Below are 14,338 nucleotides of genomic sequence, written 5' to 3'. Positions count from 1 at the left end.
AAACAGACCAGTAGAAAATGTTGTTGTTACTTTCTTACTATAAAACATTACTGTCATGCAGTATTTCCTGCAGAGCTTGTGTTGAGACCCGTGTAGTACAGTAATAGTATTTTACCCTATGCATATTTTTTTCAAAGAGTACAAAAACAAGAACTTAAGCATAGCTAGTTAAGCTATTAAACATTAAACTTCACTCATACTGAAGGCTATATACAATATTATGCAACAACTAGTATATTAAGTATAAATGATACCTTGTCAAGATAATCTGGCACAGTTAACACTAACCATCTTTAAAGTCAACACCAGTATTATCATTATGGGATTGCCCTAAGACAAGTGGATTTGATGGTTTAAAGAGCGAAAGCAATGTCAGATATCTCCTTACTACATAGCCTACTTAGTTTAACATGCCTTCTGGGCCAGTGGCCCTTTCTTCATTAATCCCTTGACCTCATCATAGTGCAAAAAGGTCAGGATGAGTCAGAGCCTATTCACACATTTTACTTGAGGGCATGAAGATTGTTAGAATAAACACTAAGCAAACACAAAGCCATTGCCATTGAGTACATTTTCATAATGTTTAGACATCAGTTCTTAATTTTCATATTTTATCTGGAAATATGTTCTGTTGTCTTCATTTTAATTACATAATTATGTTTTTGTTTTGCTAGTGTCACCTGCCCATTAATTAAAGCTCTCTGTGAACATTTCTTACTATGAAGTGGCCAAAATCCAAAAAAAACTGCCTTTAAGCCATTATTAAACTCAAAGTTGTTTTGTTGTGAGCTCCTGGACTGCCCCACTTAATGCATTTTTGCTTCTGATGAATCCCATAATAATAAGCATATGAAATGAGATTGCGCGATTATAGTGCAGCATGATGAAATGTTCCCTAAAATACTGTACCAGTTTCCTATATGTCAGTGCCACAAGATCATACAAAATAAAACACAAAAACATATAAGTACTGTCGTGTTTAAATATATGATTAATCATATGAATATGTAGATGGTGATGCTGCTTTATCATAAAATGGTGGTGTTTTCCCAATATCACTTTACGTATGAAAATATCCTCACGATAGCCTTCAAGGAGGGATTAAAGTGCTTGGTGATACTTGACTATGACACCTAAGAAGTCTTAAACAGAAGTACAAAGAGAGCAACACAAAATGCAGTATTTCGTTTTTAGTTTCTAACACAGGGATCCCCAACCTTTTATACCAGTGAGCCACATTCAAATGGGAAAAGTATTGGAGATAAGAAAGTTAGCCGGCACAACAAGTGTGATGCAAGCGGGGCTTAGCCCCTGCATGTTTATTCAAAGCAGCAATGTTTCGGGGGGCATAGCCCTTCGTCAGGCATGTATTGGAGAGCAACACAAGCATGAAAAAATTTCCTGGTGGTGCCACCAAGAGCAATAATTGCCTATTTAATAGACCCTATGGGGCAGCCTACAGAAGGCTCTGTTTGGCATTATACTGGGTTATTATTCAACCAAAACTTGCCCCCCAAGCCAGGAATTAAAAAATTGGGCACCTGCTTTGAGGCCACTGGGAGCAACATTCAAGGGGTCGGTGAGAAACATGTTGCTCACAAGCCACTCGTTGGGGATCACTGACCTAACAACATGTTTCAGTTCACATGGAGTGAACTGAAACATGTCGTAAATATTATTTTTAAAGTGCTTGACATTTAAACCATTGATACGCAGATTGCACCCCCTACTTAATGATGCAAATTATTAAAGTCAAACAGTCACAATAAATACCTTTCCAAGCTAAATATTCTCAATTGAGAAACTCCCAGTGATAAATGTGGATCTTCATAATTGAAAGTTCAAGTTAAGTAGTAACAAATATAGAAATGTGTATGATAATATTTTGTGATGTAAAACAGTTCATTAATATATTCATGAATAAGTACATATTTTGTACAATGGTAGCACTTGAGATTCAGTACTATTCAACAAGGAGTCTACCTTTAACCAAAAATTCAAATGGTTATCAATATGATTTAGATAATATGATTTAGAACTTTTAGATTATACCTATTGATAACTGAAATCAACAGAAATACAATGTTTCCATCTTATTTTAAAAGCTTTTTACACCTCAAGTATACATTGAGTTTAGTCTGATAATCCATTTTATGTTGCCTTGTAATCAGTTTTGTTTAAATCTTATTTAGTTTTTACCTTTCCTTCTCCTTTAAAATGGAAATTTTCTAATTAGGAGTACCCAATGGCACATACTACTAAAAAAGTATATTTTTAAAAGGGATTATTTAGATGAAGCAGGGTTTTACATATGAGCTTGTTATGCAATATATTTTTATAGAGACCTGCATTGTTTGGGATTATAGATTTTCTTTAAGCACAGTTTCCCAGCACTGAACAAGTCTATTCGTTATCCCCATTTCTGATTCCTGTGTCATATAATGAAGGAAAAATGACATAATCTCTATATGTAAGATACAAGCAAGATGCCTGACATAGTGCTGGGAATCTGCATTCTCACTGGTCAATTCTTTTGCATTTATAATGACATTTTTATTAGTAGCATTCTCACCTCACCTAATTCTAATTCTAATTTCAGAAAACCTGTATAGATTTCAGGTGTACTACTTTTTAATTTCTAGTTTCATCCGCTTTATTCAACTGTACTGTATTTGCCTTCTGGATAAATTTGGCATATAAGGATATCAAGTCCATATTTGAAAGTGGTCTGGTTATTAGAATGAAACTCATTTTGATTTCTGTCATCTAATTTTAATATAACTTCATCTTTCATGTGGGTGCAATAAGTAAATAGTTAGGTAGTTATTTTGTTGCATGCTGTGGAATGTATGAACCTAATAAAGGGCCTCTGTGAATCATTTTTCTGACAGTTTAACCTGAAAATACCTTTAGTTTCTAGTATTATCCACTAAGTTTCCAGACAGCCACTCTTTAATTACTATTTAAAGACTTCAAAGAATTTGTATGTAAAGTTATTTATAGAGTAGTAATATCCTTTTGTGGATCCCCCTGGCGATTATCTGCTTACTTTTCCCATATAGTACATAATCTGATCAGACCCAAATTTACTTGTGTTGTAATAGGTTAGACTAAAACTAGTTTCTGTATATAAGACTAGATTGATGATGCACCACAGCACGGGGCAAGAGTTTTATTTTTTGTGGTTTTTGACAATTATAGCTGCCAGGCCTTATCAGCCCAAAATGGAGAAACTGGTCTTACTGTCATTGCAAAAGTACTGGAACCACTCTTTACTAGTAGAAAGTGTATATGCTATATATACTGTATATGTACAAGTAATTAAAAAAATTACATGTTTTGGTGCTTCTCAACAGAGTTTGTAGTTCAATGCCCCACCATTCCATGATGCATATGAACTGTACTGGGTTCATCCAACTTGTTACTTTCCAGTTGTTAAAAGTTTGCAGTTAGCTGAAGGTTACCCATTAAAGGCACCCGCGCTTTGCAAAGCAGCCCTTTGTATGGCTTTTTTAAAACTACAGTATACCATTTGGTACCAGCATTAAGGTTTTAGAGGAAACCATCAAATAAGGCCAGGAGCAAGACAAGGAGTCAATAAATATTTCAGGAATTATTATATTTTTTATGTGGATGCACCAAATCTAAGATATTTAAATATTTTTTCATTACAGTAGAACCCCCCATTTTACATTTTTCAGGGGGCCAGAAAAAAATGGTGCAAAATCTGGGAAAATGTAAAATCAGGGAAGTTTATTATGTGTTATATATTAGTGGGACTACATTGCCCCCATTTTGGGTCAACATTGCCCCCCAAAAATTCCCAACATTCACAATATATATTGTCCATTAACATTATTAAAGCAGCATTACCATTTGCATTTTCAAAACATTTTGGGCATGATTTTGTTAAGGTAAGGCTGATGTCAGATGTGGCATATGGCGGTATTTTCGGCAAGCGTTTATTATATTGCTCTTGTAAAAATATATATATTTTAATCAAAACTATTTTGAATGCATTGTAATAAGATCACATAAGGGCAATGCTTTTTTAGAATCCAGGTTTTGAGACTGACCACAAGGTAATTAAGTAATAGCACAGATGATACTGTAGTTTTAAAAGTACATTTAAGAAAAAGTGCATGAAAAAAATTCTTAATGTGATATGAGTTAGTATAAATACACAGCTGTGCTATTAAAGTTTTATAATTTGAAGGCTTGGGTAAGGGATATTAGATAGCAGGACTCATTGGCTGACACCATGGACACAATTGCTAGAATTGCTAAGGGGTGCAAAAGGGGTGCTCCGGTGTCTTGCTGTATTCAGCAGATGGTAAGTACATAGCTCTGTTGTCAGCCTGCATCCACCACAGCCACAGCACCACTTGTGCATCTAAATCACTGGTGGCGGGCAGGAGGCCTCTTTCCACCTGCCCTTCATGAATACAGCACTACCAGCAGCGCTGTATTCATGGGGCAAATGCAGACCTTTGCACTACTAAAGGGAGCACTTTGAATGTATACTGTAAAAAAACTTGTACAAAAAATGTTTGGGGGAGCCATGAAATTTGCAACATGTGAAGTCTGAGAAGTTTGGCACTTGAGTTAATTGGGTAAGTGCTTCACACACACTGTGCACTCTAACTATCTGCAGTGACTTAGTTGGATATGAAATCACTTTTTATCGTTGATGCCATACTAGATCACATTTCCACTAGCAAATGTACATGAATCCCAGGGAGAAAGCACTTCAGCATAATAACCCCAAGCATAGAATGCATCCAAAAATTGTGTTGCTAAAAATGTTGCAAGGTTGCATGTGGCTGCTGCTTTTCGCATTTTTTTTATTGTTGTTTTTGCTTCTTTAATCCTTCTGCCACTGTTTAGAACGGAAAAAGGTTAACTAAATCTATTACCATGCACATCCATGCTTCCCCAGTTCACCAAACTTTACTAATCCAGATGGCATCACACTGTGTGTACTGAGTCATATTTAAGCAAGAAATAGCAGGGCAGTAAGAAATGAAGGCTTTTGCACAGATCTTAATTTGTAAAGACAGGTTGTTATTAAAGAACCACTAATATAATCATGCAGAATGTTTTGTATGAACTAGAACATTCTGTTATACCAGAAATATGTTTCTAAGCTCAGTGATGTTCTGTAAATTGTATTTCCAAAGCATGTGTCAAAATGTCTTCCCTGTCCCATGCTGTGTAAATATAAGAGCAGAAGTCTTCATTTGTATTCCTAAAAAGTTAATCCTAATTTTGGTGGCCAAGGGTGATACAGATTGTGAGAAATGTCTGGGAGCAGAAACAGGATTAAACCACTGCCTTCCTAAACAATAGTACGAGGCAATGATGGGTGGACAGCCAAAAGTACTTCACATGTGATCTAATATTAACTGCATTTACCAACGATTAACAACATGTGACTGTTGAAGTCCTTTGCCAACCCATAGTCCACTGTAATTTAGACTGTAATTTAGACTTTACCCAGTAAGCTTGCTGAGTAAGCTCATATTAATCTGCAAATCTGAGCAGTTCTGATGATGGATAATTGATCTTTAAAGGAAAGACTGCTTTTAAAACAAAAACCTATGTATACATACATTTGGATAAAAGATCGTTGCCAATGGGCAAAATGCAGTGTACATATTATTATAGGTGCAATATAATATTATATTATTAGGGTGCAATATAGTCATAAATCCCCACACCCTAAAGCATTGTCAAAAAAGCTTAAAGAATAAGTTAACCTTTTTTTCTATCAGTAAAATTGCTCTAAACAGCCTCCAGAATTACCTTCCTTTGTCCCAGCATTCTGTCTGACCTGGTTCCTCAGTTAGACGTTAATTCTTTCCTTTGCTTCCTTGTGCAGAGTGAAGACCCGCCCCCACTTCCTGTTCAGTTCTCTCTTCAATCCGACAATGTCGGAGTGGAGAGCCTTCTGCGCATGCCTGGAGGCAGCAGGAGCCAGTCTGTGCATTAGCAAGGTTTTTTTTTTTTATGAGAGACCTGAACAGGAAGTGGGGGCAGGGCTTCACTCTGCACAAGGAAGCAAAGGAAAGGATTATCGTCTAACTGAGGAACCAGGTCAGACAGAATGCTGAGACAAAGGTAGGTAATTCTGGAGGCTGTTTAGAGTAATTTTACTGATAGAAAAAAAAAGGTTTACTTATTCTTTAAATTAGACTCCGCAAGTTATAAATGACTTATTGTTCCTTCAGAAAGATCCCATGTGACACAGGTACATTAGGTTTTTCATGCAATACGTTATTTAACTCTTTAGATTATTGGCAGGCAAAGTAGCAACCTGCCAACGATGTAGCATCTCCATTTCTTGTTTTAAGGTTATTCTATGGGTAAAATATGATTCCTACCAACTTTATATTCAGGAAAAACCTTTAATATGGCTGTTTAAGTGAAGGGGATGTAAAACCAAAAGGGGATGTAAAAACAAAAATAACATTTTGTTATGTGAAAGAAAATGCAGTTCTAGCATACATACCTTAAAAATGTTCAATGGTGTTAAAGTTATTTGTAATTGCTAGTTACAGCAGTATTTGTATACTACTTTCAGCACTGCTGTTTCTGTCTCTTAAAACATTGTATCAGAAGATACTGTGTTTAATTGCAGTTATATTTAAATAACTTTAAAACCATTTTTATGGTTGTGCTGTCTTTGTGTGTTTAGGATCACTAGTACAGAATGCTAGGTGCTTGATGCTATAGAAATAAAAGCAATAAAAATATATAAGCATGTTTATGGATTTATGATGTGCTGAAAGGTACAAACTTCCACAGTAGGTGTTGAAGCTGTGCATCTGTGCATCTGTGCAGACACAGGCAACCTTTAACCTTTCAGGCCTTTCTTAACCACAGTTCTTGAGACTGGCCTGGCAGCTCTGCTACAGACCAAACGTTTGCCTGTCCCTGACACTAGCATCCCCTGATTTATGTGCTTGACTCAGTATCAGTGTTATGCCATTATACTAATCTCTTTAATATTTCAGCATGCTATGTGTGTTAGTTTAGTAACAAATGTGATTGCGCTGTTTCTTGCTTTTTTAAAACCTGTCCCAGATTTTTTTTTCTTGTTGCAGAAAAGCTCTGAAAGTTGAATGTGTTTAAGCCTCCCGGAATGTAGCATGTTGATTATAACCCAAATCCAGCCTCCTCAAAGGAAACAAAAAAAGATCTACAATTCCTTATATGGACATTTGTTTTTGCAGCTTTCTACTACGTCTTAAGACAGAGAATAGCCAGCGTAAGGTGCCGATCGCAAGGTTAGCCTTACATATTTCTTTAATCATTTGGCAGCATATACTTATTAAGTCTGAAGAGAGCAGACACTTGGTCACATAATAGAACACATCATTTTCTGGTATTTGTCATTACATAAAAATAAACTATTGGGCAGTGTTATGTTTCCAAGAAATTGTTCTAAGAACCAGCCATGTATTAAAGGGAAATTCTAGTTATCATGTTAACTGCATCTATGTGTATAAGCATTTTACCCTTTTCCTCCACTGTACTGATAAACTGAAGAACTAACCATATTTGACACTAAATATGTTTTTTTATCGGAAGCAATTTTCTTTGCACTTCTTTGCCTTGGGGTTGCTCCATTTTACAGCATCTTAAGTACTTGATGGCATTTTTGTTAATAATAAATAACTGAAATTCCACAGTGTCAATGCCTGTATGTCAGCTGATAGCAGTGTATGTGTTGAAGTTGTATTCTAAAGTTCATTCACATCAGATTAAAGGATTAAGAGAACTTGATTTTTCCTTTCCCAGTGCCAAGATTTGGAAAAGGTGCTAAATTGTGCAACGCTTCAGTCGAAACACAGCAAAATGAAATGCAACGCTTCAGTCAAAACACAGCAAAATGAAATGTATACACCATAGCCAGGGTTTAATGGGAAATTCTGGGGTTTCCAAGGCTTTCTTATCTTTAAGTTAATGCCATAATTATTTCTTTTTATGCAGAAAATAGTTCCTCCTACACCTGCCTTGCTAAAAGGAACTTGAAATTTTACCTCCACTTCTCAGCATCTAACAAAGAGTTGCACATGTACAGCAGTGTCACCTCTTCTTATATTCCGTATGAGTAAATTCCTAATAAGCTATAGTTATATGAGCTAAGTTGGACCATGTCATATTAGCAAAGTATACTTAAACCTGTAGCTTTCAGCAACCACTTAGCAGTTAACTTGTTTGGTTAAGTGCAGTTAGAACTGCACTTAACTTTTTTGTTTTTGTTGACTGGGGCAGGATTTTCGTCTGTTACTACAACATGCTGTCCCACCACCAGTGCATATTTTATTGTATTTAATATGTAACTCACAAGGTCATTGTGCAGGACTTGATTTAAAGGAGAACTAAAGATCTAATCACTGTGGTGATTAGGCACCTCCCAGTGATTATAATTGCTTACCTGATAATCCAGGCCAGTGCTCCTGTTAGCAGAAAACTGCACCAGCTTGGGGTATTTTTGTAGAAGTTAATTGTCGCTATCATTATAATCACCCCCTAGTGATTATACTTTTAAGAACAAGTTATGTGATCTTTATTGTGGAGCTACAAAATGCTTAAAATATCCCTGTGTGCCATTACTGTAAATAACTGCAAAAGTTATTCCCTCCATTGTTTTCTTGAACAACAACTTTTGTAAAGCCGGCCATACGAGCCAAGATTTGGTCAGTCAGTTTGGCCTATTTTGACCATGGTGCTTGACCAACTGGGCATGTATGGCAGTTATTAAAGTTATAGCAAGATACAGAAGGCTAAGGGTTGCTGTATTGTGCTACCTATGTGCTCTATCACTCCTGTCTGGTGTCTTCAAATGACCCCCGCTAACCCCTGAGATCAGGTTACAGAAGATGGTTCCAATAATCTCTCTACAGTCAAACTGTGACATTTAGCTAGCTTGGTTATTTTATTTTTACAGAAGAGCTACTAAAGCTTTAGGTCCTGATCTTGACTAATCTCCTTATTACCATGGAAGACCATGCTTACCCTAGGCTCTTTTCATTCTACCATTTCTACAGAGTGCCCTTCTAGAATGTGTCTCATTTGTCAAGAGGCCAAGAGTTTAAACCATGTAGAGCCAGCTTACATTTTTATTGCAGGACAGACATAGACCTAAGCAAAAAATATTTAATAAAGTTTGGGTGTCATATTCATCCTTCCTTCACCATTTTGAAAGTTATGCTTAGTAGTCACCCTGTTAAATACTAATATCAGGATAAGTGAACTATTTACATTATTCATGGCCTTCAAATGAAAGATTTACTTACTTACTGCAGATAAAATATTGTGTCATGTGCATAATAGAAAGCAAATGCAGTAATCCTTTTCCATCGACAACTTTACAGAACTAATGTGCCCCATGTCTTCTTAAATGTCATTTTACATCAGAGAATAGGCTTAATCTGTTCAAACATATAAATAGCTTGTTAGATTACTGATTACCATTTCTGACAGATCTTTGTAATGCCAGTAATAGAACCAGTGTGGGGACAGCTGAAATAAGCTGTGGGATTGTTCAGCAAGATGTTTGATGAAACTGCTTCACACATTAAAGGACAGTATCTAATGCCATCAGAATGGATGATAGAATCTGCTAGCAAATTCATGTAAATTCCCTAATCATTGCTCAGTTTCGGTATGTCCTAAATATCAGTTAACAAAACTGATGTCAACATTAAACTCAACTCTCCCCAGTTTGAGTGGCTGGATACATTGGGTTTCAAGGTAAAGAATCATATGCTTGTGTTTAATTTTTTTGCTGTTTTATGATTATATATATGCTTAATACTCAAAAATTGTTGAAAAATTACTTCTCCCCCATGTATTCCTCTTATCTGATATTTAGGATATACCTACATTGAGCAAAGTTTAGTGTGTTTTCATGAATTTCTCAGATTTTATGGAGAGTAAAGTTTATTGACAAAACCTAGATATCTGATCAGTTATCAAGTTGCCTGCTTTCTATCATTAATATTTTTCATGCTTTCTTTTCTTTTTGTTTAAAAGGGTTGGTTTGTCATTTTGGCAGCAAACTGGCTGCTAGGGCACAATTTACCCTAGCACCAGGCAGTGGTTTGAAGAGATATTGGAAGATGAATAGGAGAGGGCCTGCAATAGATATATAAGGAAGATAAAGATCAGTAACAATAACTATACAATTGTAGCCTCAAAGGAGCGACCCTCATTTGAAAGCTGGAAAGAACAAGGAGAAGAAGGAAAATAATTAAAAAACTATTAAAAAAATAAGCTACAAAAAGCCAATTACAAAGTTGCTAGGAATAGCCCATTCTGTAACATAATAAAAGTTAAACTGAAGGTGGACCACCACTTCAAATGGTAGATTTATATGTAAAAGAAAAATCTTCCCATTATTAGTGGAGTAATTACAGGTACAGTGTATATGTTACTGAAGATCTCCCCCACCACTAAGACAGCATGATACCAACTGTTCGAATCAATATAAATGTTTGCATGCTATAAACAAAAATAGATGTTATAATGAAAACTGTCTAAAATAAAATTATTTTTACAAATATGTGTTTTTACATATAAACTTTTATATTCATATAGAAGTAGACAAAATCACTCCTTACAAACTACTTGACCTTAAATGCCCTTCTCAGGGCTGATATTTGGCAAACATTCCATTTATTCCCCCCTGTCGGCATTGTATAAGCCTTTTCTGATCAGTGGTTTCAGCAGAACAGTGCTCCATCGTGCCATACGAAGAGGCTTATACGTTCATTGATGTAGAGGAACATGAGTAAAGCTAAAACAAATGTTGGCATATCCTAATAGACCGCATGTCTGCTGACTTGGTGTTATCACTTTGTGTTTGATGCTCTTGGCAATAGTTCAAACGTTAGCAAATGTGATATCTTATCACAGAACCTGCCATTTACATACTGTATTGTGCATATTCATTCTATACTCTACAACTTTATCACCAAATTACACGGACGTCTTTTTTAAGTATAGATATAAAAATAGTCAATGCAAAAGGTCAGCGTTTGTGTGAAGGATGCAGCCATTTCATGAGAGTAAGGACCATGCACAATCCAGTTGTTATCGTTAATCTTTTCAAGGGGAAGTTATATGTTGCACAAAGGCCAAAAAGACTCCAGCACAACACTTGCTTTGAAAGAGCTATAGGACAATTAGTATTTTGCAAGATTTTCCATGAATACAAAAGTGTTGTTTTAACTTTCGAATATAATAGTGCTAATGATAGGTTAGCGTTCTGCAAACCATGTGACTATTTCCTATTCAGAATATTAGGCTTTTTATTTAACATATCAGTTGCTAAAGGTATTTTGAAGACATGACGTGATGTCTGCGGATTGATTTGCTTTGCCGTTGTTTATTTAGTGCTTTGTTGGGAAATACTGTGCTAATGATCTGATGCAGAAAAAAGTCTGGTCCATGTTCCATGTTTTCTTCATTGGAAAAGTTAACCATTTAAATTGTAAATTTCTCTTCTTTTACTAATGTTGCTTGTTTATGTGCAATGTAAACTGATGATAAAATTATTATTTATTGTGTGACTTTTACTTTTCTGAAAAAAATTGTATAATATTTCTTTTACTACAGAAATAATTTAAGATGACAATATGCATTTCTTGATAGCTATGTTACCCTGGTGATTCTTGTGAAAGTTTTTCATGATTATTTTTGACAGCACTGAATGGCTTAGCATTGGACCCTCTCAAGTGAAAGTATTTTTACCACCTCTTTGTGGTTTTGGTTTCTGCATGCATACAATACAATGTATATATGCCATACAAATGGAGCATTGTTTGCTGGAGCACTAAAGTACCCCATACATGTGTTCATAGCAACCAGTGATTCAACAAGCAGGGCAGCATATTTATGTGTATACATATGTACACACACACACAAATATTTGATTTAAAAGGTTACTGTATGCAACCAATCACTTTTATATTTTCTTTCTATAGCCATTTGTCAGCCAGCATGTAAACATGGGGACTGTGTAGGCCCAAACAAGTGCAAATGTCATCCTGGATACACCGGAAAGACCTGCAACCAAGGTATGGATAGATTATATCCATTGTTTACTTTTTTTTGTTATCTGACATATTTTCAACTAGCCATATTTTAGTTTATGACTGCAAAAACATGTTATATTTGTAGGTTGGTGTATTTGTTGAGTTGTGATATATTCTGCATTCATGGTACCACAAAGATACAGTTCTCATTTATGAACACGTTGTACAAAATGCTGAAACGGATACAAATTGCTCACAGTGCAGTATTTTTTCCTAATGTAACAGCAGGTACCCACAAAGTTATGTGCATTGCACTTACATTTTAAACTTTTTACACTGGCTGTCCAAGTGGATAAAGTGTTTTTTTTTTTAAAAATGTCAGGGGATGACATACCAGTGATTTTTAGCAAAACTGTAATTATTTCTTTAATTCTAGAGCCAGTGTTGAGCAACTGGCAAACCACCTGGTATTCTTTAATTGTGCCACATATGAATGGTAAATTCCATAACCATGTTAGATACATTATGTTAACTAAATATATTATTACCTTAATAATTAGTTATGCAACATAGAAATATGCTCTCAGTGGTTAAAAGGGTTCTCAGTGTGGCTTTCAAAACCATCTCAGTTGTTGAGGAAAGTACATTGCTGAATTTGTGCCAGCAACTGATTACCTCTTAACATGTACTCTGTAAATATATATTTTTTTATATAAGAATGGTTAACATGCCAATAGGCCCTTTACAGCTGTAACCTTCCACATAATGGCAACACTGATACACTGTATTTTGTTTAAAAAATCCAGGCCTCTAGTTGATTAGCTGATAAAACTAGCTATACCTATGCAGTAGGGTGCAGTAGAGTATATGTTAATGTCTTTGATTCATTCTGAATTTGCAAACAATTTTGGCAACATCCTGATATGACCAGATCACACTTAATTATACCTAATCATACTGTTGATCCGCCTGTTGATTTAATTGAGCCACACCATTTTTCTGGACACTAATGCTGGATTATCTCTTCAAAGAATGTAATTCTAGGCATTTTTCTTACCTATATGTCCTTTTAAAAAGGACATATATGCTATTTCTTCTTTGTTATTGTGCAAATGAATATTTGTCAGTGTGTTTATTATTTTGTTTGTCACCCTATTGTAAAACTGTACAGTGTTATATATGCAGTGGCATTACATAAACATATCAAACATTGCTTTGAAGTGGTTCAGATTTTCCTTATTTATTGTATTGTCATTTGGGAAATTTTGAAGTAGCGGCACCAGAGAACCGACTTTATCATATTTGATTGATAACCTTGACATTCAAGTGTTGCCAAGTTCTAGGCAGTTTTGCACAATTAGAGATAATAGTACATACTTGCTCAAGTAAAAGAAACAGAATATTCTTTCTTTGAAAAATCTTTTTACATGACCTAAAAATCTAACAATTGAATTGGGTGTTTTGACATGTTCTGCGGATCATAATGATTAAAGGTCTCAAACACATGCTGTTCCTGTAAGTCTAAGTCAGAGGTACTGATCAAATATATATAACAGATGAATTCCTGCATGGAGTAATATCTGACGTTTAGGTGACATATATTAATATTATTGAAGCCATTAAACTTTTTTATGGCCAGTGAATATTAAGACAGATACATATTGTTTGCCTTCAACAATTTTTAATGAGATGTATGTCTACCTAAAGGCAATTTTTGAAAATGAACGGAAGAAGCTGCTCGGATGAGTAGTGAAATGTCTTCAATGATTACTCGGCAAGTCCAATTGCTTTCGATTTACTTATACTAGATAATATTTTAGAATGTTATGTCGACTTGGTACGGAAAACAAAAAAGGTGTTATTGATTGTATAGTGTAAAATTAGTACTGTCTTCACATAAAAAATGAAGAAGGGTAACCTCTACATATGGCAAGAAAAGGTTCTTGACTTTATCCCTCTATTCTCCTTCTATGCGAAGATGATGAGCTGTTGACTACAGTGCCTGAGTGGTATCATGAAGTCCCTTTTTTGTATCCTGTTGAGGCTCCAGCAACAGGGGTACCACCCGGGGGTGAGGATATCTATAATTAGCTAAGCCAGTGATCTCCATGCTACTGCCTGGCTGTCAAGGAATGACTAGACCTTTAAGCAGTGGCTGTAAGTTCTAAGGATGAAATGGCTGCGGCACAGAAACTAGGTTGTAGCCTGAGGCATGAGAAGCATACATGCATTGGCAGATGCACATCTTGGCCTTTATTCTTCCAAAATTAGAAGCAAAAACTTTTCTCTTT

At 35.5% G+C, this 14,338-nt stretch overlaps 1 protein-coding gene across 6 annotated transcripts in view; it reads left to right on the top strand.

The window, feature by feature from the left end:
• Window positions 1-14,338, top strand: part of npnt (nephronectin) — a 62,837-nt gene that overhangs the window by 12,915 nt on the left and 35,584 nt on the right. For 2 of the 6 annotated variants that reach the window (XM_004911088.4, XM_012955502.3), the window contains exons 3-5: window positions 7,236-7,289; window positions 11,997-12,089; window positions 14,026-14,118. In XM_004911088.4, the coding sequence (XP_004911145.1) occupies window positions 7,236-7,289; window positions 11,997-12,089; window positions 14,026-14,118 (240 nt within the window). Of the gene's footprint in view, window positions 1-7,106; window positions 7,290-11,996; window positions 12,090-14,025; window positions 14,119-14,338 lie in introns of all 6 variants that reach the window. The other 4 variants (XM_012955503.3, XM_004911087.4, XM_031903117.1 and 1 more) reach the window with 4 other exon arrangements.

Source organism: Xenopus tropicalis, chromosome 1 (genome assembly GCF_000004195.4).
Source record: "Xenopus tropicalis strain Nigerian chromosome 1, UCB_Xtro_10.0, whole genome shotgun sequence".
NCBI lineage: Eukaryota > Metazoa > Chordata > Amphibia > Anura > Pipidae > Xenopus > Xenopus tropicalis.
Note: the sequence above shows the minus strand (reverse complement) of the source record. Positions and strands in the feature narration are given on the sequence as shown.